The sequence below is a fragment of the Mastigoproctus giganteus genome, chromosome 12, assembly GCF_048544385.1.
Source record: "Mastigoproctus giganteus isolate SK-2022 chromosome 12, ASM4854438v1, whole genome shotgun sequence".
NCBI classification, from domain to species: domain Eukaryota; kingdom Metazoa; phylum Arthropoda; class Arachnida; order Uropygi; family Thelyphonidae; genus Mastigoproctus; species Mastigoproctus giganteus.
Window position 1 is genome coordinate 10,639,742 of NC_143586.1, and position 26,881 is coordinate 10,666,622.

At 37.8% G+C, this 26,881-nt stretch overlaps 1 protein-coding gene across 1 annotated transcript in view; it reads left to right on the top strand.

Annotated features, from left to right (window-relative positions):
• The first annotated feature begins 15,358 nt into the window (after positions 1–15,358).
• The window catches only part of LOC150076675 (2-Hydroxyacid oxidase 1-like), a 35,119-nt gene continuing 23,596 nt past the window's right edge, over positions 15,359–26,881 (top strand). The window contains exons 1-6 of the mRNA XM_090386605.1: positions 15,359–15,442; positions 15,656–15,690; positions 17,299–17,439; positions 18,017–18,168; positions 18,698–18,953; positions 19,972–20,144. Of these exons, the coding sequence (XP_090242731.1) occupies positions 15,359–15,442; positions 15,656–15,690; positions 17,299–17,439; positions 18,017–18,168; positions 18,698–18,953; positions 19,972–20,144 (841 nt within the window). The remainder of the gene's footprint in view (positions 15,443–15,655; positions 15,691–17,298; positions 17,440–18,016; positions 18,169–18,697; positions 18,954–19,971; positions 20,145–26,881) is intronic.

The window sequence follows — 26,881 nt, forward strand, 5'->3', positions numbered from 1 at the left end:
TCAATCCTCGTAAAAGGACTGAAGTTAACTAAGTTTTCTTGGCCCTCACTGGAGAATTAGCTATCGGTATTTGGAGAATTACTTAATCGATATTTAAGGAATTGGCGGTGGATATTCGAGAAGTTGAAGCTCTTCGTGCGAAACAAGGTTTCTCAAACTGGAAGCTGGAATGCAATGCAAAATGGTGGATAGGATTTCCAGATAATGGATCAAGGTCATTAATATACAAGAGGAAAAGAATGGGACAAAGAACTGGACCTTAGGGAACGCCAGCACTAGTGGAAAAGTTACAGTGGTGCTCAAAATAATTGCATCACTTAATTTTTTGGTTGTTTGTTCTTATACTGATTTACTTTTATGCCTTATGGGTAAATGCGATACTGTACAATGAAATAAGTACTTTTCTCCGAAACGACATCGTGTCACTTATGGTTCATATAATTACAAAATTTTCATGAAAGCAGGGATTTTTTTTCATTACTTTGCTCATAAAACACAACCAATGCACACTAATATTTCGTTGGTCCACCTCTTCCTTTGATGACTGCATCGTTGTGGCATCTGCTGAATAAAAAAGGTTTCGGCTCTATGACATGGAGCAGAATCGTCCTGAAAAATGCAATTGTCAATATTCCCACAGTGATCTTTAATTGTGGGTTTGCCTCAGGAATGTCCTTACACGCTTCGGCATTCACGGTACCCTTCACAAATTCAAGACAACCACCTCCTCTATGTGAAATACAGCCCTTATCATTTAAGATGCGGAACATTTCAGTCAGGATGAAATTCTTCTACTCTTCTTCGTCTAACAGTCTGCTGGCCATCCGAATATAGGGCACTGTTCTAAATAGATGATGCACAATTTAAAAATATTATGCGAATGATTTCCTTTGGTAGTCTTCGTCCGGAATGTCAAATATCCAGGAACAGTTGCCAATGATATGTTTGTTCCAGAAACTTTGGTAGTGATTTTCCATTGACGAGATGTCTTGATGGAATCGTTTTTCTTGCCAGTACTCACAATGCCAAGGTTTGCGGGAAAGAATTCTGAATACGAATTCAAGAAATGAAGATTCAGAAATTTAAGACATTCCATTTCTTTACAGACACCGAGGAATTTTTAACTCCATCTTTGCATGCTTGAAACCGGTGGTTATCCAAAAGGTTTCCATCAAACCATGAAAGCCTGCCATGCTTTTAGTTCTGCCTTTTTCCAAAACTTTCGTTCTGCAATAGCTCTTTGATTTGAGCTCCACAAAGATTCCCTCTTTTAATTTCGTAGCACCGATCTTTGGAAATTTCTCACTTCTATATAATAAAATCCATCTTACCCATCGCTTTTTAAAATCCTCTCCATTACACCAATTTAATGGGAAGAGGTGGAAAGAAAATCTTCAATGAATACACCAATAGAACAACACTACTTGTTACTTTCACGTTAATGAATGTAGTAGATGAGTCAAGATTTAGCGTATTTAAATAGAGAGTTATTATAGGATTAGCAATCATCTGCTTTTGCCATTGCAGCCTTCGTGGGTTGCACAGAAGATGTAAACATTGTCTTCCCACAGTAGGTTCATCGAACAATAGTCTGTAGACACAGAGAGATCATAGTCCCACTGTATAAGGGAATTAAAGACCGCGCTTGGAATGCTCTGTCCGATTATAGATACTTCATCTTTAAATAGACATTGAGTTTCTTGAAAGGGTGTAAAGACGGGCAGTTCGCATGGCGAGATCGGAAAAAAGGCAACCCTATGAGGAAAGACTTCGATTAGAGCTACAGAAGTTGATAACCAGTCACCTTAGAGAGGACCTGATTGAGGTTTATAAGGCTCGGAGAGGGGTTAGTGAAATGAATATTGGCGGAATTTTCACTCATAAAGAATTCCAGAATTATGGTCATAAAATCAAATTATCGGGGAACATGGTTAAACTAGATACCATGAAAGTTTTCTTAGCCAGCGAGTTGTTCTGAAACTTGTTCTGGAACAGGTTTCCTCAGCAAGTGGTTGAGGACGACAGTTTGAAAAAATCCAAAGGTAAAAAAAAAAAAAAAACTGTTATGACTGAATCATTCCCCGACTTTCAGTCTCTCATTCAACTTCTTCTTCTACTTTTTGTTAAATTTGTAGCTTTGTAGCAGTGTAGTCAGTATCAGAAGAAGCCTATAAATAAGGGATGTGTTTGTGTTTGTGCTCTGAAAAGAGCATGAAGCGCAAACTCGGCATTCTGTTGAGATTATATGAGGGCTTGAAGAATAGGGTTGATTCCCTCGAAGGATGCAAAGAGAGGGTCCCATTAAGCATTCAGTTACCCAGCCTCGCTTGGGCTAATGCTCCAGCATCAAACAAGGCTTGACGTAGCCGAGTGGTCAGGAGCACGAGTGTAGTAGCACACGTTCTTTAAGTAGACCGGAGTTCAAGCCCGTGACTGCTAACAACGATTAACATTTGTATTGATTAATCTCCACTGACCTGGTGGTCGTGCCGGAGTATAAACAAGAACACAAAGACATCATCTGCAGCAGATATCCTTGGTTCAACAAGATGTAGCTGTAGCTACTTCGTATTGGACCAAGTTAGTAACTCGATTGTCAGGAGAGTGGAAAATGTATTGTGCAAAAACGGACAGCTGGAGCAGGACCAGAAGCTAAAGTAGATGACGTAGAGCAGCTGACTTCTTTTAAGGGCACAAAAGATGATATTGTTGTACACGTTGGTGCGAATGATATTAAATGTAGGATATCATTAACAAGTACAGAGCAATGGTGAGAAAAATTTGAGAATTATGATTGAAATTGAAAGTGTCTGCAATCCTTCCCAGACACGATAAGAAAGATTACATGAATGAGAACTTTGTCAATCAATTAAGCTGTGGAGAGACGGTGCAAAGCATTGTGGTCTGTGCTTGTTAATAGGGTTTTTTTAATAGGAATCGGATACACTTAAATATGAGGGTGCCATAAATTTGCTAATGCTATTGAGGAAATGGTAGATGAGTTGGAAAACTGCTAGCTTGTAGGATGAATAGAATAACAGATTGTCAATAGCCGCAGACAGAAGTGAAAATGATTCTTGAAGTCCCCGACACCTTGTTTGAAAAGCAAGGTGTCGGGGACTTCAAGTTCTACTATGGGTCATAAATACAACGGGCTGTTGGGATAACATAACTGACAGTAAGAACAGGTACATGTACACCAATTTAGAAGTATAGAAATAAATTTGATGAATTTGATGAACAGATTGAGTCATCCAATGAGGACATTGTATGGACATCAGAGATAGGGAGTCATTTAGTTATAAGGGATGAAGAATTTGAATACGAACAGTAGAATGTGTGCAGAACGCAGACAGGACAAATGGGGGATTATTCTCTTACTTAAAAAACACATAAAATTTAAGGCAGTGCATCCAGTGAATACCGATGACCAGCGCATTATTCAGTCAGCTTGACTTAAGTATTGGGAAAACAAAAACGATGTAGAGTGTGTTACAGGCTTAATGACGCTGATGAGTACAATGAACAGCTGTACAGAGCAATAGAGTGGGCCAGTAAATCAGAGTGTCTTATAATGGGGGATTTTAATTTCCCAGATATTGGCTGGAACTTGTGGTTGGTCACTCACACACTAGCAAGGCTTTTGTGGATTTATTGGATGAAATTCAATGCAGCGGGATCTTTTAAAAACTGGGGCAAAAACTCACTGAGAGATGCTGTTCAAGGCTTTTACCTAAATGGGTATCAGATGAACTAATGGGACATGTGGTAGAGAAGAAAAATGCATGGGATGCATATAAACCATCAGATGATACAGATGACTACAGTAAATATAACTACTCTGCAATCAGGTCACAAGGGAGTTACCCATTCTAAAGCAGAAAGCTCTGGCAAAGAATGCAAAGACTTCTTTAGTTATGCGAACAGTAGAGGAAAGGGTTGAATCACTTAATGGATTTACCGTTGATGATCCTTCTTAGGTTGATGACAGGTTGAATAGGTATTTTGCATTTATATTGACATATGAGGAATTTAGTTTTGAGGGGGGTGCCAAAAGTTAGTCAAATTCTGGCGGGGGAGCTGAATGATTTTGTGATGACTAAGAGGAAAGTGAAAGTGAAATTGTTGAAGTTAGATATAAAAAGACAACAGGGGTAAATGTGATCTATCCAATTATATTAAGAGAGGCAGAAAAGAAAGTAGGCAAACACTTAGCCATAATTATGAGAGCATCATCGAATTCGGCGGAGATATCAGTGGACTGAAGATGTGCAAATGTATCCCCAATTCATAAAGGGAAATCAAAAGGCAACGTGAGTAATTACAGACCTGTTAGCTTAACGTCTGTTCCAGAGAAAATAATGGAGTCACGTGTTAAAGAAGTAATTCAGGACCATCTAGACAGGAAAGCAGTTATACTGCAGTCACGCATGGATTTATTGAGGGGCAATTTTGTCCAACCAATCTCATCAGTTACTACGATGTGGTCACAAAGGAACTGGATGCAAAAAATTATTTTGATATTATATTTGGATTTCGAAAAGCTTTTGATACTGTTGCACATAAAAGCATAGTGGAGGTGCTGTACAAATTGGAGAAGTTTCTCATTAAGGGAAAGTTACTGCCATAGATAAAGGTATGGTTGAGTGGGAAAAGACAAAGAATGGTCATAAATGGGCACTGCTTGTCATGGACTAATGTCATTAGAGGAGTTCCCTAGGATTTATTACTGGACCGATTGTTTTTTTCCAATATGTATTAATGATATTCATGAAGGCGTATCAGGCATGTCAAATTTTGCAGATAGGTTGCCTCATCAGCTCATGGGCTTTTGTCAATGATACACAGAAGAATTGGCAGTCATGATATGGAGGTAATTATCTCATTGTATATGGCAATGGTTAGGTCATATTCTGCATACTACATACAGATCTGAAGGTTTCATTTTAGGTTATGGACTGTTGGACGGGTGCAGAAAAGAGAAACAGGGTTGATGAGGGGGAACAACGGATGTTCTTACTAGGGAAAGCTTCAATTTTGCAAATTCGCCTTTGAGACACGGTTCAAGGAGAACTGACACATCACGGAGCATAAATTCAAATTGAGGAAGGATAGTTGCAGTACAGTTGTGCAGAAGTTTGCCTTCAGCCAGCGAGTGGTTCATTATTGAAACAAACTCCTGTTGTTGTTGTTGTGGAGGTGCATAGTTATTCAAAGAAGAACTGGATAAACTGTTAGATGGGATGGACAGAAGAGGTAGATAGTTTGGTTTTTTTTAACTGATATTGTATAAGCTTGCTTTGTTACATCAATTGCCACTACCACTCTCTTTGCTAGATATGAAGATAGTTTGTTCCTCAGTATTCCCCTTATAAACTCTACTTTAAAGTTGACTATCGTTCCTATAAAGATCGTCCAGCTGTTACCGAAATTCATGACTGGCTTTTTAGTAGCTATCTGACATGGGACTTAATACGGAGGTGGTCAAAAAGTTACAAGAAAGGGGTATAGGTACAAAGGTTTATGGTTTTCTTATTATTTTCCAATCTATTCATTCACGAAGTTTATTAGATTTATTGTATTTAATCTGCAAAGCGCTTCATCCTTCAAAAAATTTCATGTTGGGCATTGAACCAGGGTTCCACAGCTGCTTTTAGTTTTTCATCTTTAAAATGAGTTCTCCGAAGATGAGACTTGAGGTTTATGAACAAATAATAATAATTTGAAGACAGATCTGAAATGTAGGGAGTGTGATTTAATTGAAGTATACATTCATGACTTTTCGCCTTATATTTGTGCAATCCGGGCTTTGCGGGTAGGTGCGTTGTAATAGAGTAGCAAAATCCGACGACCCAAATTTCCATGTCTTTTTTCCTGAATTGCAGCATTTTACTGTATTTCAGGAAAATTCATTCCCTGTTACTTTGGCTTTCAGTGGACCTGAAGCCATAGTAACAGGGGAATCCTTTTGGGAAAACCCTTTTGTGTCCTGTAACATTGAGGCAGAACACTTTTCCAGCTGATTGTTGGGACCGAAACATTTTCGGGGCTGGATATCGTTTGTGCTTCTACTGCTTACTTTAATTTTGATTCAGGACCACAAAAATGTAGCCAAGCTTCATTACCAGTCGCCAAACAGAATAAAGATCTATCCAGATTAGGAAGAATTAGGAGCCAATGGTCAGGAGTGGGAGTGCAGTAGCATACGCTCTTTGAGTAGACCGGGGTTCAAGCCCCTGACTGCTAAATCGGTCGATCTTCCAACCCGCACTGGACCAGGTGGCAGATTGTGGTCTATTTCTCTCAGTATGAATTGTTGAGGAGGCTTCCATCCTGCAGTGGGTTGATAATGGCTGCAGTTTACCTTTTTTTTTTAATATTAAATTCTCGTTTGATAACTCCACCCTAATGATGTTTTCTCGGAATCTTGCCCGTACTTTGGACATTCCCAGATGTTGAGATATTATTGTTAAAATGAATCCTTGGGTAAATGTGAAGTACAAGATGGAACAGGAAAACGGGCGATTTTCTGAGTACCGGTGCAGTAAGGAGGATTTCTTCACTGGACAACTCTTGTCCACATCATGTCATCTAGTAACCATAGAACAGTGGTGTAGTATCTAATGTGCTTTTCGGCATTCACGGTAAGTTTAATCGAATCTATTCATGCCATTAAAACTTGGTACGTAATTTTGAAGAAACTCGTTCTACTCGAAAAAAAAACAAAAAAAACGGTGGAATAAAAAGGAACCGTACGTCAGGAAATATTGCGACTGTAAGAAGCGCTCTCATCATCATCAGCCATTTTCAATCCACTGCAGGATGAAGGCCTCTCCAGCAACTTTCCAGTTCCTTCTGTTTTGAGCACTGGCCATCCATTTACTACTCAAAAACTCATGAATTTCATCTATCCATCTCCGCCTTTGTCTTCCAGGTTTTCTTCTAGCTCCTCTTGGGTACCATTCTGTTATTTTCTTAGTCCATCTGTCATCATGTCTTCGAGCTATGTGTCCTGCCCAAGACCATTTTAGTTCTTTAGTTTTGATAAGAACGTCCTTTACTTGAGTTTGCTGCCTAATCCATGTGTTTCTCTTCTTATCTAACAGTCTGATTCCCAATATAATTCGTTCCATTCTTCGCTGTGTAGTTCTCAGCTTCTCTTCCATTCTTTTGGTGAGTGCCCAAGTTTCACTTCCATAAGTCATGGTGGGGAGTGTACATTGGTTCATTATTTTACGTTTCAGACAAACTGGGATATTGCTCTTCAGTATGTGACTATATTTCCTGAATGACATCCGTCCAAAATTTATCTTCTCTTGACTTCCAGCCATTTATCATTATTACAGTATAAAGTTATAGAGTTCTTATAGTACCCTGATAACAGACTAAATATAAAAAATAGCAAAATGTTTAAAATGCGGTACTCACCTTGAATATAATCTGCAATAGTTTTATGAAAAGACTGATGGCTAAATATAAGGTGGAATGGTTAAGTTAATGCATTAAGGTGGGATGAGATTTGATTTAACGGAATTTTAAAATACGCGCAAGGAAGCAGAAGTGCACTCCCTGGTTGTCATAAAGTAGAAAGTAGTTAATCTGGAACATAATGGAATTGATAATGCCAATAGTCGTGACGACAGACTTTCGTTAAGTTATAACGTCTTCAGTTGGCGGTGTTAAGTGAGTAGTAACGCGTGCTGTATTTTAAGGAAATCTTTGTACCTAGTTTGGTACCTGTTTTGTAAACAGTGAGGTTCAGAAAATTAATTTGGTTTTTGTTCCCCTGTCAGAAATTTACCTAGCCACAATAGAGAACCAAATCTTACAATCCTTCCCCCCAGAAATAAAGTTATACACCCGTTACGCTGATGACATACTCATAATAGGCAATAGATCCACTATAAACAATCTCTTTTTAAATTTTAATTCAATACATGATAGGTTAAAACTCACTCTTGAAATTGAAACCAACAACCAAATTAATCTTCTCAACTTCACTGTTTACAAAACAGGTACCAAACTAGGTACAAAGATTTTCAAGAAAAATACACACCTACATTTTGCTTCCAACCACCCCCTCTGCACAAAAAAAGTGGTTCTATACAACCAAATACATAATGCCCTCAAATATAGCACCTCACAAAATGACTTAACTAATGAACTTCAATACCTCACGGAAAAATTTAGAGATAGGATGTACCCAACCCAATTCATTCAACACACTATTTCCACCGCCAAAAGTAAAATTAACAATCCACCAAAACCCACCACCAACGCAAATATACGCATCATCCTCCAATACCATAATGAACTTGCCGGACAATTCCGCCGTGTGTTTACAGGTACTGATATTTCCCTTATTTTGTCAGCTTATAATAAACTCGGATCCTTATTCAACACTTACAAAGATACACACAAACACCCAACCAACGATTTGAACAATATAATTTACTTGATTAAATGTCAACCAAATTGTGATGCCTGTTATATTGGTAGTACTACTACCAAGTTTGGTTCTACCAAAACCTCCAACACTCGTGCATACTACCACTATAATAGTCTTAGATCGGGACAAGCTAGTACAGAACTCACAATTCAAGCTCAAACCCACAATTACAGTCTTCTTTCGTAAGGTGATCATTTCGCTATTTTTTTATATTTAGTCATTATTACAGCTCATGACTTGTCCCAGATAAGTATATGAGTCCACCTTTTCAATTACTGCTCCTTCAATCATTATTTCCCTTTCCGTGGCATACTTGTTCATCATTACTTTTATTTTAGCCATATTCATCTTTAGTCCAAAATCCTTACTAACTGTGCATAACTGATTAAGATTTTCCTCTAATTCTTTGGGATCGTGGCTTATGACCACAATAAGATTACTTATGACCACAAGAAGATTACGACCAGTCTAATCTTCTGAAAATCATCTGCAAATCGTAAATGGTTTAGGTACTCTCCGTTCACATTGACTCCTTTCTGCGACCAGTCTAATCTTCTGAAAGCTTCCTCAAGGGCAGCAGTAAACAGCTTCGGAGATATTGTGTCTCCTTGTCGAACTCCTTTTTCGATTTTAAATTTGCTACTGTCTTTGTCTAGTCTAATAAAGGAGGTAGCACTCTCATATATTTTCTTCAAAATCATAATATATGGAGTATCTATGCCTTGTCTTTCCAGTGCCCGAAACATTGCCTTATGCTGTATGGAGTCAAATGCCTTTTCATAATCCATCAATGTTAGGCATAATGGTGTTTTGTATTCATTTGCTTTCTCCATTAGCTGTGATATTACGTGAAGGTGATCCATAATTGAGAATCCTGTCCTAAAGCTAGCTTGCTTTTTCGATTGATTCTCATCAAGTATTCTTTCTAATCTGTTAGTAATTACCCTTGTGAACAACTTGTAGATGTGGGATAACAAGCTAATTAGTCTATAATTTCCGATTTCTGATTTATCTCCTTTCTTATGCAGCAAAACTATGATTGCATTATTCCACTCCTTAGACGCTACACCTTTTCTAATGCATTTTGTGAAGAGTCTTGCAATGTTATGTCTCTTCCTCCTAATTTTAACAACTGGGTAATTTCATCTTCATTCGGGACTTTCTGATTTTTCATTTTTTTAATGCATGTTCTATCTCATCAGGAAGAATATTGGGTATGTCGTATGTGTTGCTAATTTGTGATCCATCTTCCCCACTGCTGGCATCATTCCCTCGCTCCTTATATAATTCTTAAAATAGTCCTTTGCTATTTTAATTATGCCTTCTGTGCTATTTATAAGTACACCATCGCTATTCTTTAGATTCAGTATCATTTGTCTTTCTGTGTTACTGCTCATGACTGCTGATTTATTCCTTTGTTTTCCCCTTAATGCTTGTTCTACTTTTCTTGTGTTAAATCTTCTTATGACCACTTTGAGTCTCTTTCGAATGGCTTTGCATAACTCAGTATACTCAATTTTGTCCTTGTCAGTGTTTATCTTGCTCTTCATTTGTCGTCTTCGATTCATCACGACAATTGTTTCTTGACTATTTTGTCTAAAGACCTGCAAAAGCTCAAACGTGTTTCTAAGTTTTGATATATACTGCTTTTAATCCTCTTCTGTTATCTCAAAGAGCTTCGTATTATTTACTCTAGTCAGTTTTTCCTTTCTTTTCTTACATCTATATCAAGTGTGCACCTTACCATTCTGTGATCACTTCGAACATTTACCTTGTTCAGGACGGTAACATCATTCACGATATATCTTCTGTCAGTGAGGTTGAAGTCAATTTTCATTAGTTGTAAATACATTCGGGCTCTTTCATGTCCACTTTTGTTCACCCTTTTCTTGAAAAAAAGTGTTTATTACTACCATTCCTCGAGAACCTTCAAATTCCACAAGTGTTTCACCTCTTTCATTTATTTCACCAAGCGCTCCCATACGAAGTTCAAAGCGTCCTGATTCGGCATGCGCTATCTTTGAACTTAGCCAATAGGAGTGTACCATTGCACCATCAAATATTGTACTAGGATTTAAATTTCCATTCTTACAAGGTACGGGTTCTTCAAGAATTAAAATCTCGCAATCGCCTTATTGTAAATATTTTTGTCCAGAAATGTTAACTCAAAGGGATCATGATGAGAACTTTATTCATAAAATATGAATGTCTGATGAAGCTCACTTCCGCCTAAACGGTTTTGTGCATAAAAAAATCTTTTGTTATTGGTCGGAAGAAAACCCACGCCACTTCCACTGGCAACCATTGCACACGGGTTTGGTGTGCAATTTCACTGATTATCGGCCCATAAAGATGATTATCGGCCCATTTAAAGATGATAATGGGAGGCTAATTGGCATTTAGGTGGCTCTGTTAACATGATAGTAAGTTTTCTGACTGACGAAGTAGCCACGAGGTTTTCTTCAAGCTAATGAGGCCAGGTGGTTCCAACAACCAATCGTCATCCAACTATCTTGGATCACAATCATTCTTATGATATTTATGATATTTTTTGAGCACGTTTTAAATTCTTCATCAGTTCCTTTTAGGTGATGATGCAGACTTCTAATATGGCTCCTTCAGTGAAAACTCCCTTTCAAAAGGCCCAGAAAATTCAACCTTTAACAGAAACACTATCAGCCGGAAAAAGAGCGAATAAAATAGCTACCTGTACTGGTCCTTTGTTGTTACGACATACAGTGTATATATTAATATATTAATAGATTCTAATTATTAATATTAATAGAATCTAAAGTTAAGCCAAGATTCGGTAAATAAAATTAATGCAGAAGACTGTTGATAAAAATTGAAAAACTCAACTCTCTTCTTTTCTTTGTCTAATTGCTGTAGTGAAAGGGGATTCTTTTGAATAAGGAAGAAGTGAAAAACAAGTGAAGTATGCTACAGAGTGGGTGTTTCAGGATATTCTAACAGCTTCTGCTTCTAATATTTTGCGTGAAGTCTGATATTATCGTAATAAAAACAAATTATCAGAGAAAGTACCACCGATGTTTCACAGTAAACCTCAAATTGGTGATTAACTGCCCTTGGATACAACAATGTCAACCAGTTTATTAAAAACATCAGCTGATGATAACATTGAACATTCTTCTCTTGTTATCTTAAGGGAGAGATTTTGCTTCGCGAAGCGACTTTTCTCTATCTAAGTTTAAAAAAATTGTTTTGGGAGTGGGATGGTATCGCTTCTCCCCCTTGTTTCACAACGTCATTCGTCGAGTGGAATTCATCAGAATGTCTTTCCGCTGGTAACACATGCAGCAGTTTTGGTAATCACTTCCTCACCTTCGTCAGAAAGGGGCGGTACTGGTTTCTTATCATCCACCGTCCTTCAATCCCCACACCTGCACTTTTTCCCATCGTCTCATTGGGAACCTTTCTTCAACGATACGATGGGAAATAATACTTTCAAGGATGCAGCGTCTGTTTAATTTTTTCAAGGTTATCAAAGAGAAAACCGAACGATACATGACGAGTTTCTGGGATAACAGTCATTAGTTTGTCTCAACGTTGTCTCCTCCCAGCCCATAATATTTTATCTCGCCAATCTTTCAAAATAATGATACCATATCCTGTATTAGTTGTAGATAATACACCAAGGAACTAATCTAAAAGTTGCCAATACCTCTGTTTTGCACTCCTAATATCTCTAAAATTTCTGACTGTCTCTAGTGGAGTTATCTTTTTTCAAATAATATACTGAATCTGAGCACATGAAGGTTTACGAATATTTATTTAAACCCATCCCCTTTGAAACACAAAAAATTTTAAACCAAATTACAATGTTAATTATGAAAACCCCGAGCACGAGAAGAATTAGAGTCTATAGTTGAAGGTTGAGAAGATAAACAAGGCACTTGTTGACAATGGACTTGAATTCCGGTAGATTGTAATTTTTAGGAAATACCTATGAAGGGAGGTTGTTCCAGAAAAAGGAAGTTGAAGGAATAAACGAGGAAGAAGAAAAGTTGGTTCTGTGAGTTTGAAGTTGGACAGTAAAAGGCTGCTGATTGGTTGCGGTACGTGTTCGAATTGGTTTGGAAGAAAGAGAGGAAATTATAGAAGCCAATTCAGAAGAACAGTGCCCATAGAAGTATCTATAGAAAAGGAAGGCAGCAGAAACAGAAGACCTATGAGACAGAGAGTGGAGAGACTTTGTTAGAGATGAGTCATTAATTAACGTAATTGTCTTCCTTTGAATGGAATCTAGAAGCCTCAGAGAGATTTGGGGGCACCACCCCAGATGTTGGAACAATATTCCAACAATAATCGACTAGATGTGGGAAGAAAAGTAACGCCAAGAGCGAAAAAGAAAACCCAATTTTTTTTAATGTAGAGGAAGCAACATTTGTGATGTGCTTATGCCAAAAGAGATTAGAAGACAGGGTAATCCCTAATAGAGATGTCATCTCGTCTAGAAATCTGAGTGTCATCGAAGAAGAAACCTTTTTGCAAGATATAAGACAGGACCGACTTTTAGAATGATTGAAGTCAACTAAGTTATCTTTGCCACACAATTGCAATAGAATGAATTAAATTCGTTTTAAAATCGATTGCTTCCTTTCTGAGTATGGTTGTTTTAATCTATGATTCGTCCACTTGAGTCATACATTGGCAACCAGTCCTGTTTTTTTATTGTTTGAATTTTAAAATAAGATGTTGGTATATTGTATCTGTAAACTTTAGCCAGTCTGTTGATTTTCTAAATAAAAAATCAAAATATCCAGAGATGAAAATATGCAGCAAACACTCGAGACAGACTAAGTCGGCCATGATGAGAAACAAGATTAAAAAAAATTCCTCCAGTATTGATGGAATGTGAACTCAGCCCTTTTCACTCTTTTGGAAGAACAATGTTGATTTTAACTGTATTATGTGCCAGCAAATCGCGATCCGTGCATCTCATTAGGCCGATTATCTACCCAACTCTCCTTACATGACACACACAAGTGTACACTGTCCTTCTAAAGTATCCAAATTTCTTGTTGCCGGAATTCCCAGTCCATGAAGATAATTTTGAATTGCGTATCTACTACCGACTAAAATTTAAGAGGTGATATTGGGTTGAACGTTGTAGTAAACATCGATAACCCAAATAATCCAATAAACGCACTTCTTCTAAGAAATCCAAAGCCACCTGTTCGCGTCTGTCGCTATCTTTTGCGAGATTTTCCGTTGTAAAGTGTACACGAACTCGATAACACTTCAGATAATATATTTGGTGCTTTAAACTAACCCATCCTTAACGTTGTTTCTTCTCTGTTCCGTTGACATCAACGTTCGCTTTGCATCGCGACCTATATCGAGGGACTGACAAATAAAATTATCCCTGAAGAAATTTTGCGCAACGGTAGGTGCCACATCGTCTAGTTTGTATACATAATTCTATAATTTGTGTGTGTCAGTCACGATTTCCCATCATACACCACAATGATTTTCGTTAGACCTGTGCCCATTATTGATCCAATAAGTATTTGCTCGTTCCGTTGATTTTTAAAGGACCCAGGAGGAAGGCAGTAGAAGGTAACCATGATCATTTGAATATGTATCTGGTGTTCTCATTTTAGGAAACAAAGTTGTAAATGCCTGATGAGATGCATCGCGTTTAATCCCAATAGCTTGGAAGCAGGGTTGTCGCAGTATTTTTACAAAATGCGCGATTTTGTAAACCGGCTGCAATAAAGGATTGAAACTAATACCTTGTATTAGCTTCAATCCTTTGCCCATGCACACTATGTGCAAGGTTTCTATCTGATTAGTATTATTATTATTATCTGTTTATTCCACAAACAGGAATCATTGCTGCTTTCGATATGTAATATAAATATATACGAGAATATGTACAAGAATGAGTGCAACCTTCAAGGATTGCCCTCGTGGGTAGCACACTTCGTATATCACCATCCTCCCCACACCGGGTGGGAGGCCGGTAATTATTCTAATTTAGGGTGGAAAAGACTGAGTTTGAATTTCGTCAATGCATTATTTCGTAAAGTATTTTGTGGGTCTTTTTCACAAAGTGACTGATTTATTCGGTTTCAGGCGAGAATATCATTGTTTTTGTATCCGGAAAATGGGTTTTTCCTCCAACAAACAGCAAATCGGCCAAAGAACACGCAATTTACGGACATATTACGACGCAATATGGGCTAAGTTGCTGATGCTCCTGTAACCGTCCTGGTGGGAAGCACAGTTGGTAGAATCGCCGTCCTCCCCACGCCGGGTAGAAAAGACTTGAGTTCGAGTTCCGTCCATGATGTGAGGAATTTTTATGGACCTTTTTCACAACGTGGCTGAGTTAATCGGTGTCAGGCGAGGGTAGCATGGTTTTTTCTCCCTGAAACTCGGGTTTATCGTCCAGAAAACAGAAAAGCAACCTCAGAATACACGCAATTTGGCCTTAGTCGCTGATGTCTCTAAAACCCTACTACAACAACGACAACTCCTAAAACCCTACAATAAAAACTTTATATGATTCATGCTAATCCCTTATCACCAAGTCATATAAGCAGATAACAATCAAAGAAAGACATGGCTTGTGACCAGCTTGAGGATAACGATAGGAAGTTTGGTATCTCCTCTTTATGAGTCTCGGTTCGCAGGAGTTATTACAAAGGCCCATTTCAGTAACCCTTCGAAGTTCAACCTTTTGGATTTTATTTTTTTTTATTTTTGGATTCACTTACAGTTCAATCAAATCGATTTCGATTAATTAATTAATAAAAAAATATTATTAATTGTAATATTACTTTGATATCAGAAATATGACTATTTTGTTTGTTAGTTTGATTTTTTAGATACAGCCTGCTCGAATAATGCAGTTTCAATTTGTTTTTGTAGAAACAATAGAAGATGGTGTCTGAGAAGCTCTGTGTCCTCTTTGCAGTTGTCTTGCAGTTCTCTGCTTTTCAAACTTCCAATGGAGAGGAAGTTGAAGTGAGTATTGCACACAGCGACTTACAAGCCGTACGCCACACCATTAGTACGATGCTAAGATAAGAGTATTTCTAAAAGCGAATATTTAATTTTTCTATAAACACAGGGATACATTTCTTTATGCAACAACTTGTCTCAACTGTGGTATACATTTGAGATAGTGGCGTTATAATTCCCATAAATTTCCTAATTACAGTTTTTTTGGTGTTTCAGGGATTTTACTTCAGTCCTGGAAAATGCGAAGACAGGTAAGTACTCGTTCCTAATAATTTTGCTTACTTAAAAATTCTTATTTCTTACCTAAAACAGTAAGCAGAGAAAACATTACGATTATACACTATGTAGCCAAAAGTAACCGGCCACCTGATTGTTTCAAAGAATCTTTCATTGATTGTTAAAAAGGATGGACCTGCTGTTGAAGTCAACCTGTGACTGTCTTTTTCGTCTCCTCATCACTTAAAAAAGTGTTTTTCAGAAGTTTTCTCTTCTTATGCCCAAAGTGAAAAAAATTTATGCAGAACCAAACACGAGTTAAGGCAAAACTCTCCACCATAGGTCTACAATTTTCATCTGAATTATATGGGCAGTGTGTCGTCGGCATTATCCTTGTTTAATGTGATTTGGTGTCCTGTTAGAGCGTTCCTCTTTCGTTTTTAAACTGTATTAAACTTTTCAAGTATTCGAAAATATCTTTCCTTATTTGCAGTCTGATAATTCTATTAAAAAATCAACCAAATTGAGCTTTCTCTGACGGAAAACACTGTGGACATAATTTTTTATATGAGATTTTTTTTTCTTCACTAGAGATGATGGATGTGTCCATTCCATGGCTTTTAGAATAAGGGCCATAACGGAAGATGAAGCTCTCAGCACCTGTTACAAGGCCTTTAAAAAATCTCCTTGAAAGTTATTGCACTCCTGCAACAGATCTTGGCAGATCTTTGCCTTTCAAATGTTTTCGTTAACAGATTAAGCTATCTGAGCACATTTTCCTGTAGTCTAATGTGTTTAAAATTGTTAATATTCCTATTTGAACACCCCAGTACTTGCATTCATTGTACATTATCCTATCGTTTTGAGTCATTACATCCAAAATCTTAGTTTTCTTCAATGCCCACAGATTTTGGTCCTCCGTCTTTGGCTGTTCACAAATGTCACTCACCCCTCCTTTAAAAGATGGAAGCCATCTACAAACATTGCTCATACGAATAGTGTCTTGTTGGCTTTATTCAGGTCTCTCCTGATTTGAAAAGGAATTCTATCCATTGTCAGAAATGGACATCAGTTTGACTTCTCATAACTTCAAATCTATAATAGACAGAAATTTTTATTTTAGCTTATTTTCGAGTCTAAGCATAATTCATCACTTGGTGGAAATGACCTGAATTTGAATCCCTTCGATGATATCAGGAATTTTTATGGGCATTTTTCATAACGTGGCTGAGTTAGTCGGTCAGGGGCAAGGCTAAAAGTTTTTCATTAAACAATCAGGCAGAAAGACAACCGAATACAAGCACTATACAATTGATATATACAGCACAATATAGTTGTTTATGTGCGAAACAACCCTATAACAAACAAACAAACAAACTACTGTACCATATTTCGCTCAGATGCTCACTTCTATAGTGGACACCGGTTCTTTTATACTCGTTCTTGACATATATATAAGCGATAAGATTCATTTTCCTCCATATCCAAGTGGTGTCCAGATACTTGTCGCAATATAGTATATACAGTATTATGTAGAATGAACTAAAGCAGAAACACATGGGATGAATTGAAATCCCATGCTTAATTAGAACAGTTACTGAAAGACTATCTTCTGACGATCCACAAATTAATCTTCCCTACAGATCTCCTCTGTCATCCATGGTGTCCGTGGCAGACTTCGAAAACGTAGCCGACAAATTTCTGGACAAGAAAATCAAAGATTATTACAAAGGAGGAGCCAACTTTGAACACACGGTGCGGGACAACGTGGCTGCTTACACAAGGTAAGTGCGCTTTCTGGATTAATTGCTGCACACTTGTTTGGTACAAACGAATTGAGTTCATAGTTCTGGTAAATTCTAGAAAAAGTTCCGGTTTAATATCGATTTTTCGATCCCTGAAATCTATAAAAACATATGGATTCATAGCTTTATGAACGTTTTTATTTCTTGGCTACTCGATTCAACATGTTTTCCCAATTTGCTCAAAAAAAATTGCACGAAAACTAATTTTTTGTGAGCTAACCCGTCTAAGCCTCCACCTCACTGCAGTCACAAGAATCTGGATGTCAATATCAAGGGCAATCAGAAGGCTGCATGCGAAAAGGGGGGGGCTCTTTGTGCCCTGCTACCCACGGCTTCTCCTTTATCGATTCTTCGATACAGTACAGAACTGTTCAACAGAAGCATTAAGATGCCAATCTTAAATTTGATAGTAGGCATCCATTAACAATATCCGCTGATTCCACTCATGTAATTACATAATATTTTCAACTCTATTTTAGTTTTCGTTGTTTCAAATTTTTCTTTGTGATGAATGACGTACTATCTGCAATCGATTAACTGATTTTGTTCTGATCAGGTACCGTATTCGGCCCAGGGTTCTACGAGACGTTTCTAGGCGGACAACACGGATTGCAGCCCAAGGACACTTCATGGAATTTCCTGTTGGGATCGCTCCAACTGCATTCCAGAAAATGGCACACAAGGATGGGGAGCTAGCCACAGCAAGGGGTAAGTTGCTAAGTCGTCCGTTGGACGCAGTGGGGGGAGTATAATTTTCACAATCTTCACGAGAAACCTCATTGCATATGGGAAGTTCTAAGAATTTATTTAGCATTTCAGCATTTTCCAATTTAGTTACGGGGGGCCTTGCCATGTGTGTTCTTCAGTTACGCCACCAACTGGATATTTGATTACGAATTCTAGTTTACCTAAAGAGGAAGAATTCCAAAGGAAAAGATAGTCTGCATTTTAATTCATTTATAATTTTTTCCTAGGTTTTGATGATTTATCTTGTTTATACATTAAATATTTATCAATATACAAATATTCAAATTATTTGCTACAGTGGCATAAGGTAATCACATAAAGATAAAATTATGCCTGTGCATGTTTGGACATAAACATGCACAGGCATAATTTTCTTCACCAACTGACTGAGTTTTGGCTATGAGTATCCTTGTTCTGTCATGAACAAAGACACCCAACTTTAGAGACTAAACAAAGACTGAGTTGTGTTTTTTTAATCTTTCTGTTGTAGCTGCCCAAAATGCTGGTACCATCATGATCCTTAGTAGCCTGGCCACCACGACAATCGAAGATATTGCTAACGCAGCCCCAAGGGGGACTCACTGGTTGCAACTTTACGTATTCTCTGACAGAAAATTGTGTATTGACCTAATCAGAAGGGCCGAGAGAAACCGATTTAAAGCGATAGTGGTAACTGTAGATTCGGCGGTGTCTGGACACAGACCGAGCGATGTTAAGAATGGATTTGCTCTTCCCTCGCATCTCTTGTAAGTATTTCTTTAATTTGCGCAACATTTAGCCGTTATAGAACTCTAAGGAAATGTGGGTTCAATTTCTATGTATAACCAGAATTTGTTATTTTTCAATGAACATTTTTTAGTGTGTCATATCCTGATTTAGCATGTTAAATAATACCAGGACTTCAAGTTTATAAACATTGTTAACGGCGTATTAGTGGTAAAAAACAAATTCAGCTTTTCTCTTTGACTTACCAAAAAAATTTATAGGAATCAGTGGGAAAACTAGAAATTCTGGGTCCCTGTTTAAGATTGCGGAACGTTTCCCATGATCTTTAACCCATACCAAATCAACAGCCGTCCCACTCCCGCAATGGACCTGGTGCATGGTAATTTCGAGAATAAGAACCATAAAAGTAAATATATGTATCTATTTAAAATATCATTAAAATATCATTTGTGCTTCAGGGGACTTAATAATCCAATTTCCACAAGAAATGTAACAACTAAAGTTCCAAGGATATTCAGATAAAGGAGTAAATATAAACACGGAACATTAACTTCAAGTTAAGTTGTCGTTTTAAAAGAAGGCCTTCACTATGGTATCGTTCCAGCAACGTGCAGTTTATGATAGCTGAATTACTTACAATATAAGGAAATGATATGGTCTCATTAAGGGAGATGTTAATAAACATATTCCCTTCCCTACGATATTATAACTCGCAAACGACTTTCACGGAGTGGTAGTGCATTTGGAGACTTTTCGTAATAACTGACAGCTCTGGGTTTTCGAATCCATCTTCAAATTGAAGGCCTTTGGGAATTCTTAAAAAGACCTTTTCGACAACATAAATACATAATATACCCAATTTATAGACACGATAAATATGATTTATCGTGCACCATATTTGGGGCATTATCAAGTAACCAAATATGGTTAAAATAAATTTATAAGAGTGATAAACAAATTTCCTGGTATAATGGGATTAACTGAAGAGATACTTGAGATTTATTTTCGTTTTAATTTGTCTATTGTTCGTTATTTCAGGCCTGCCAATTTGGAATCCTATATGATCAAAAATGGGTACATCAATCAAACATCAACTACCGGAAAAGACACGTTCCCCGGAGTTCTCTTTGATCAGTCCATAACGCTGAACGATTTGAAGTGGCTTCGACACAATACAGTTCTCCCAATAGTGGCAAAAGGGGTAGTCACAGGTAGGTGCCTTAGCACTGACATTATTATTATCATCATTAGCCATATGGTGCAAGGAAGCCTGAGGCTCCTGCTGCACCAGCCAAAATAAAAATTCTAAGTTACCCCGAGAGAGAGAGAGAGAGAGAGAGAGAGAGAGAGAGAGAGAGAGAGAGAGAGAGTAGAAGGAAATCACCAAGGAAGAGAAGAATGATGATGTCCAGCTCAGAACCCTGGGTGTACCAAGCCCATACTCACCAAATGTGAGTCCCTGGGGTTTATCCTTCCGTGACATTGAATTTAGTCATTTAACAGCTGCTTCGAAAAATTTAAGTAGCATCATGCTGCCAACATAATTATACTAGAGATTTTTGTATGTGTGTGCGTGATTCCTCAAGATTGTTTTTAATTTAACACGTGATTACAGGATTGATAAAACAGCATTTTACTTTTATTTCATCACTATTCCTTTCTTATCTTCTTTAATATTTATTGCATTAATAAACAGCAACAAAATTACGTCATTCCATTGACGTGAACTTCTACGTCACTTGTCGTCTGCTTTTAAGGAACAATAAATACATTACGACACCTAGGTAGCTTATTAAATGAATTCATTGCTAAATTAATGATTAAAAATCAATAAATTGTTTTTGATTGGTAGTCGTTTATAATATATACACCTCCTTATACTTGTAACAGAATCGAACTGAGAATGCAATGATTTGCTAATATTCATTAAATTCAAGATTTGGAAAGTTACTAGTATTGGAAAGTTATTCTGTTTAAAGATAACGCAAAGAAGAACACGCTTTTGGGGAAAAAGTTAAAGGACATAATCAACGCGTGAATCAGCTCTTGATTATGTAACTTTGCTTGGCAACCACTTTCCATCGCTTGACGTAATATAAAAACAATTAATGCTACTACTTTTTATTATGGTTTTTATATTATCAGTTACGTGGTGTGTTAATAGATGGATAAAGTACTTCTGGTTATAATTGGTCAGGTAGCTGGTGGTGTTAGCTACCAGGTAATGGTGGTCTCTTTTCCTATTTGCGAGCGATACTCACTGGCCAAAAAATTAGAAACCTTTAGTAATTGGATAATTAACCCGTACGTAAATGTAAGTTGTCAGTATGATCGAAAATTCCTGGGAGTCAGATAAATACTCTACGCTTTCTTAGTGCTTCTTAATCCATCCAGTCATGGGGAAGGAAGGTTAACCTTCCGATTTTCAGAAAGGTGTTATTGTTGGATCACGTTTAGCAGGAGCCACAATTGAGAAAACAAAGGATATCACTGATGTGCGAAAGCAACCATCTCGAAAGTGTGCAGCGAATGGGAAAACTAAAGATAAATGCTGCTGTAAAAGGAAGAAATGCTGTACAAAGTCGATAAGAAGGAGACCGCAGGAATTTACAGCCAATTGTGCATCAGAATAGAAGGTCCAATGTGCAGCAAATTATTGAAAATTCAACTTAGGCAACAAAAGACCAATTTCCAATCGAACTATACGACCGGAGTTGAAGAAACCGGGATCTGGTAGTTGTGTACCTTAGTGAAAGTCATTTCTTTCTGTAAAAAGTCTAAATATTCGACTGGAATGATGGCACCAACGCCAACACTGAACGGTGGAAGAGAGGAAAAAGCTTCGATTTACACTTTTTTTGCACCAATTGTACGACGTAAGCGTGGCGTGAATCTTATGAAGTCAAGTTGCCAAACTGTCTTGTATCTACCACTCAAGCTGCTTGAGGTGGCATCATCGGCTGTGTTCCGTTGATGCATACTGGGTCCACTCGTATCATAGAAAGTCATGTTACCTCCAGTGAATATCTTTTTGTTGTAACGGATCATATTAACCCTGCAATGCTTCATTTTACCCGGAATGCGATGGATGCCTTCAAGACGACAGTGCAACTATCCACTGTGCAAAAATTGCACCTAAATGGCTCGAGAACCGTACCCAAGATTTCCAACATCTACTCTGGCTGCTTAATTCTCCAGAACTGAACAAGATTAAGAATATCTGGGATGTGTTACAAAGGATAGTTCAGCTTCGCAGTTCTCCGACTACATTACAGCAGCTAACAAATATCCTGATGGAAGAATGGTAAAATCTAGAGCTAGATTCGCTCATACTCCAAGGAATCCAGGCTGCGATGTGTATGGGCTAATATTCTAGCAAAAGGTGGCCTACTAGATATTGAATAAATATTTCAATTTTTTGGGCCAGTGAATGTATAACGTCTCGATAATTATCAATCCGTCTCTGCTTTATTATTAAAAAAATGTTATTCAACTTCCTATCTGTTCCTCATATTTGTAAGTAATTGATGTCCTCTTTTTCTTTTTTAAATTTATTTGAATAAATTCAAAAAAGAGAAAGAAAGAAAAAAAGAAATTGGAGAGATAAAAATTGATACAGCTCACACGAATAAATTGTACCAATTTTGCTTCTATTAAATGCAAGGTTAAAAATCACTAGTACCATCCCATACCAGTAATATTTCTTACACCCAAGAACAAATATCAGGTAAGCTTGTCACTCGTTTCTTCAACCGAGTCGATTCCTTCGGTACAAAGTAATGATATCGAGTTGTCAAAAGGCTGTTCTCTGTCCCTTAAATTCCAAAATCTCAAAAGACTCTCACAATCAGTAGACAAGATAATTTCTGTGGAATTTTTTGTTCCCATCAAATTAGTTGTGAAATTTGTAGTAGATTAAAGAATGTGCATATGTTTTGTCAAAGATGCACCGCAGAGCCAAGAACGTGTGAAAATTTCATATCTTCCAGCTCAGAAGGGACTTAGAAAAAGATCTTTAAATAATATTAAATTATGTAAATTAGCGCATCATTTCTACACGCAGCCAGCTACTAATTAACTAGGAATTGGCATCATTAAGTACATCTCATATTGTGAATGCCTTCACAACGAGTTACCATGATATTGCACTACCTCGAATAAATTACACGTCACTTAACTATTTCGTAACCTGAGGCTTATAGCCCTAAAGTGCTCTATAATATTAAATTTAATCAATACGACAATTTTTTGCTACTACTCAAATAAGGTGCACTCTTAGCAAATTCTAACGAATTTCTACCAGTTTACCAAAATATAAAAAGTGACAAGTGCCCAACGAAAGGTATTTATTTTCGCACCTGCCAAAAAAAAAAAAATAAAACCTACTTAGTAAGAGTAGAATCATAATTTCATCTATTGCAATTTAAAAACTTTTATCGTTAAAATTAGGTGAGTTCTAGACAGCTTTTACCTTGAGAATCGCATACTTCAATGAACTGACATCGTGTGACCATTACTACCAATAAATGTCGCCGGACAATTGGCAACTACTCCTCCTCCTCTTCTCTTGTCCTTCGTAGTGCCCTAATTAGAAGCTGACTCAGCAGCAAAACCAGTTCCAAGTTGATTTTGTTGTTGAACCGTTCCGCTTTTTGCCCCATTGGTAGTGTGCAGTTATGTCTACACACGAAACGACCTTTAAAAGGTCAGCCACTTGAACCATTATCAGCATGAAATACCAAATATTCGAAAACGCTGATTACACCACATATCCATCAGCATGGTATACCAGGGTGTTACGCAGCCGTTTGAAGTGTCCAAAAACAGTAACCCATGCATGAGCTGTGAGACGTCAGAAATTAGAGTACATCAGATTCCACTATGATTGAAACAGATCCAATGTGTTGTCGTTCAGATTCCAGATGCAAAGCACCGTTAGCCCTAGTGGGCTACAAAGAATTTTTTGGACTCTATTGACATAAAAAAGCAATTCCAGACTCTTAAAAATGTTGTTTATAATGTGCATTTTGAGTACTGCTGAAAAAATCTAAGCTACAAAAAATTGTTTAAAAGTTAGAACATCGGGGGGGGGGGAAATATGTTCATGTGTTGCTGAGGAGGATTCCATGGTTTCCCCATCAGCCGCCGTTGTACATCTTGTGTAGAAGCTCACGCCAAAACCGGCCATTTTTATGCAGTGTGTTGGATGTGCAAGTGTAATGATATGATATAGTGGACATAATGGACATAGTGTTTTTTGTTATGCGGTTCCCGTGGTTTCCCACAAATCCGCGTTAAATACTCTGTTAACATAGCAAAGCCAGTCAGTGTGGGTTATGTGTGAGTAGTGTGTTGTTTGTGTTGTTTGACTGGCCTCTTCGTTACTGGGAGGCGCGATCACCAGGAAGGAGCCTCCCAGCATCCGTCCACTGGCACGAGGAGCCGGACCAGGGAGTAAAAGACATCTGACGGGCCGTCCACACTCTTGCAGGAGCGAGAGTGGGGAGGGCCAAGGAAAGAGCGGAGAAGAGACAGGAAAGTGGAAGACAGACAAGATAGCGAGGATGACAGAGCGTAGGCATCCTCCCAGGCGAAACGGAGCAGGAAAAGTGCTAGGTGCAGTTGTTAGAGTCCTGGAGAAAGACTGTGGGTAGGAAGAAGAGAATAGGTAAAGTTCAAATTAAAGAGTCCAGGATCGTCACAATGGAGAATCACGGAGCGGCGTCGACAGGGCTGACCGCCATTTGCAGTTTCATGTCTGGAAGTTTCCGGTGCTGGGTATCAGTTGCTGTCTAGAGGAGGTTATCCAGGAGTAGTGTTCGGAATTCACTCCTGTATTAGTCCTTGAAAATACGAACGCCTTCATATGTCTTTCCAAAACCAAATGGCAAGCATTAAAATCAAAACTGAATGAGGTTCTAATTCTACTCGAAGCTCGTGTTGTCGACAGCCTACAAGTCGGCGAAGGCTTAACTTTTGAGACAAAAAATTCACGCGCAACTCAAGAGTGGAACGACTTAAGTGGTAGGATTGATATACACTGAAGCCTACAGAGACTCAGGACCTTTTTTTGACCGTGAACCACGTTTCCCATGTGCAAGGAGGAGAGTGCCAATGCTGAGGAGGCTACGTTTGGAAGGTGATTGCTCTGTGTTCGTTAACGTTAACTATTGAAGAGTTTCTTTAGCTGTTTTTTTTTTTTTTAATAGTTTCAAGGTGAAATAATAATCAACTGTTGTAATATTGTTATTTGATTAAGTGTGTGTGGATTACCGCATTGGCAGAGCCAATTTGGCTGCCATGTGGCAACGATCATAGTCGGCGGACACGTAATTTAGCGGGAAACGTAATTGGGTTTTCCTGCTGATAGTTACTGTATTTCTGAGTTGATCAATTATCTGGTTTAAAATATGGATAAGAAGAAAAATCCTAGAGGTGGGGGAGGAAGAGAAGAAGAGCCTGGCACATTCCCCCCCTCTCTTCGCGAGTTCCCAGGCTACACGGAGAGGTGGCTAAAAAGCCAACAGATCCAAAGCATAAAATTAAGAATGTTAAAGCTGGTTCATCTTCAGTTCAAGGTGCAACTTTCAGTTCTAATCCAGGAGTTAGTGGTACAAGGAATGAGGATAAAGATGTAGGTTCCATGACAGCTGTTGAGGTTCAGAATGGTGTTATAGATCAGGGAACACAGAGTGAAGAGATCAGAGAGGATATACAGGATTTACAGTTAACATCAGAGCCAAGGATATCAGATGCTTCAGAGGCTCATTCAGGATTTCTTAATGTTGATGTTGACAATTCTTCTGGGGATATTAGCAGACGAAGCATAGGTACCAATGTCAGAGAGAGCAACATAATAGTCAACAATATATATGAGCAAAGATGCAGATATGGGGATGTAAATACAGTATATGAGTTGATTACAAAGTTAAAGAAGATTGTGGTTGATTACACTACGAGCGAAGCCAACAAGGTTATAAAGACAGCATCAAATTTTATACTAGATAAATGGGTTGACATGGAGATAATTACTACAGCCTTGCTCATTGATAATGAGCGTTTGAAGGCTAGGATTGATGAGCTACAATTAAGAGCCAATCTATTCGATGATCTTATTAGAGATCAGTCCAAGCTGTCAACAATTGGAGAACAACAGGCAGTTTCTTATGCAGATAAATTGAAATCAGGTGTTGTAAAGGGGCAATTGGGTGCTCAAGTTGTTTTAGAGGATCATGAAGGTGTGTCAGATGGAAGTCATTGGCATCAACCTAAAAACATTCAGCAAAAACAGGGCAATACTCTTATATTGCGAGCAGAAGACAATACTCAATTTACTTCCATATAAGAGGTGAAGGATGTTGTGGCTCAATCCCTGAAAGAAGGCTTTAAGGACATTAAAATTAGAAATTTAAAAATGATAAGAAATAAGGGAGTGCTGATTGAAACAGTTAAAAGGGAGGATTTGAATAAAATTATCAATTCTGAACAGTTAGTAAATAAAGGTTTAAAACTAGACAACATTAAACTTTCAGACCCTTCAATTTTAGTATATGATGTGCCAAAGGATGTGGAAAAGGAGGAATTTTTTGAGGACTTGTTTTATAAGAACTTTAAGGATTTTGGTTTTACTGAATTGGAAGTTAAAGAGGGTGTATTATTTAGATTTTGTACTGGATCTAAAGCCAGGTATAATAATTGGGTTATAAGTATGAATCCAAAATTATACAGGTGTATCTTAGCTTGTGATAGGTTATACATTGGGTTTGCTTCTTTTAAATTCAGAAAGTTTGTAATAATATCCAAATGCTTTAAATGTTTGGGATTCGGACATTCAGCTGGTAACTGTACACATAGGACTGTGTCTTGTGGGCATTGTGCCCAGGGGGGGGCATAAATATAGTGATTGTCAAGATAAGGATGGTACTCCAAAATGTGTTAATTGTAAAAG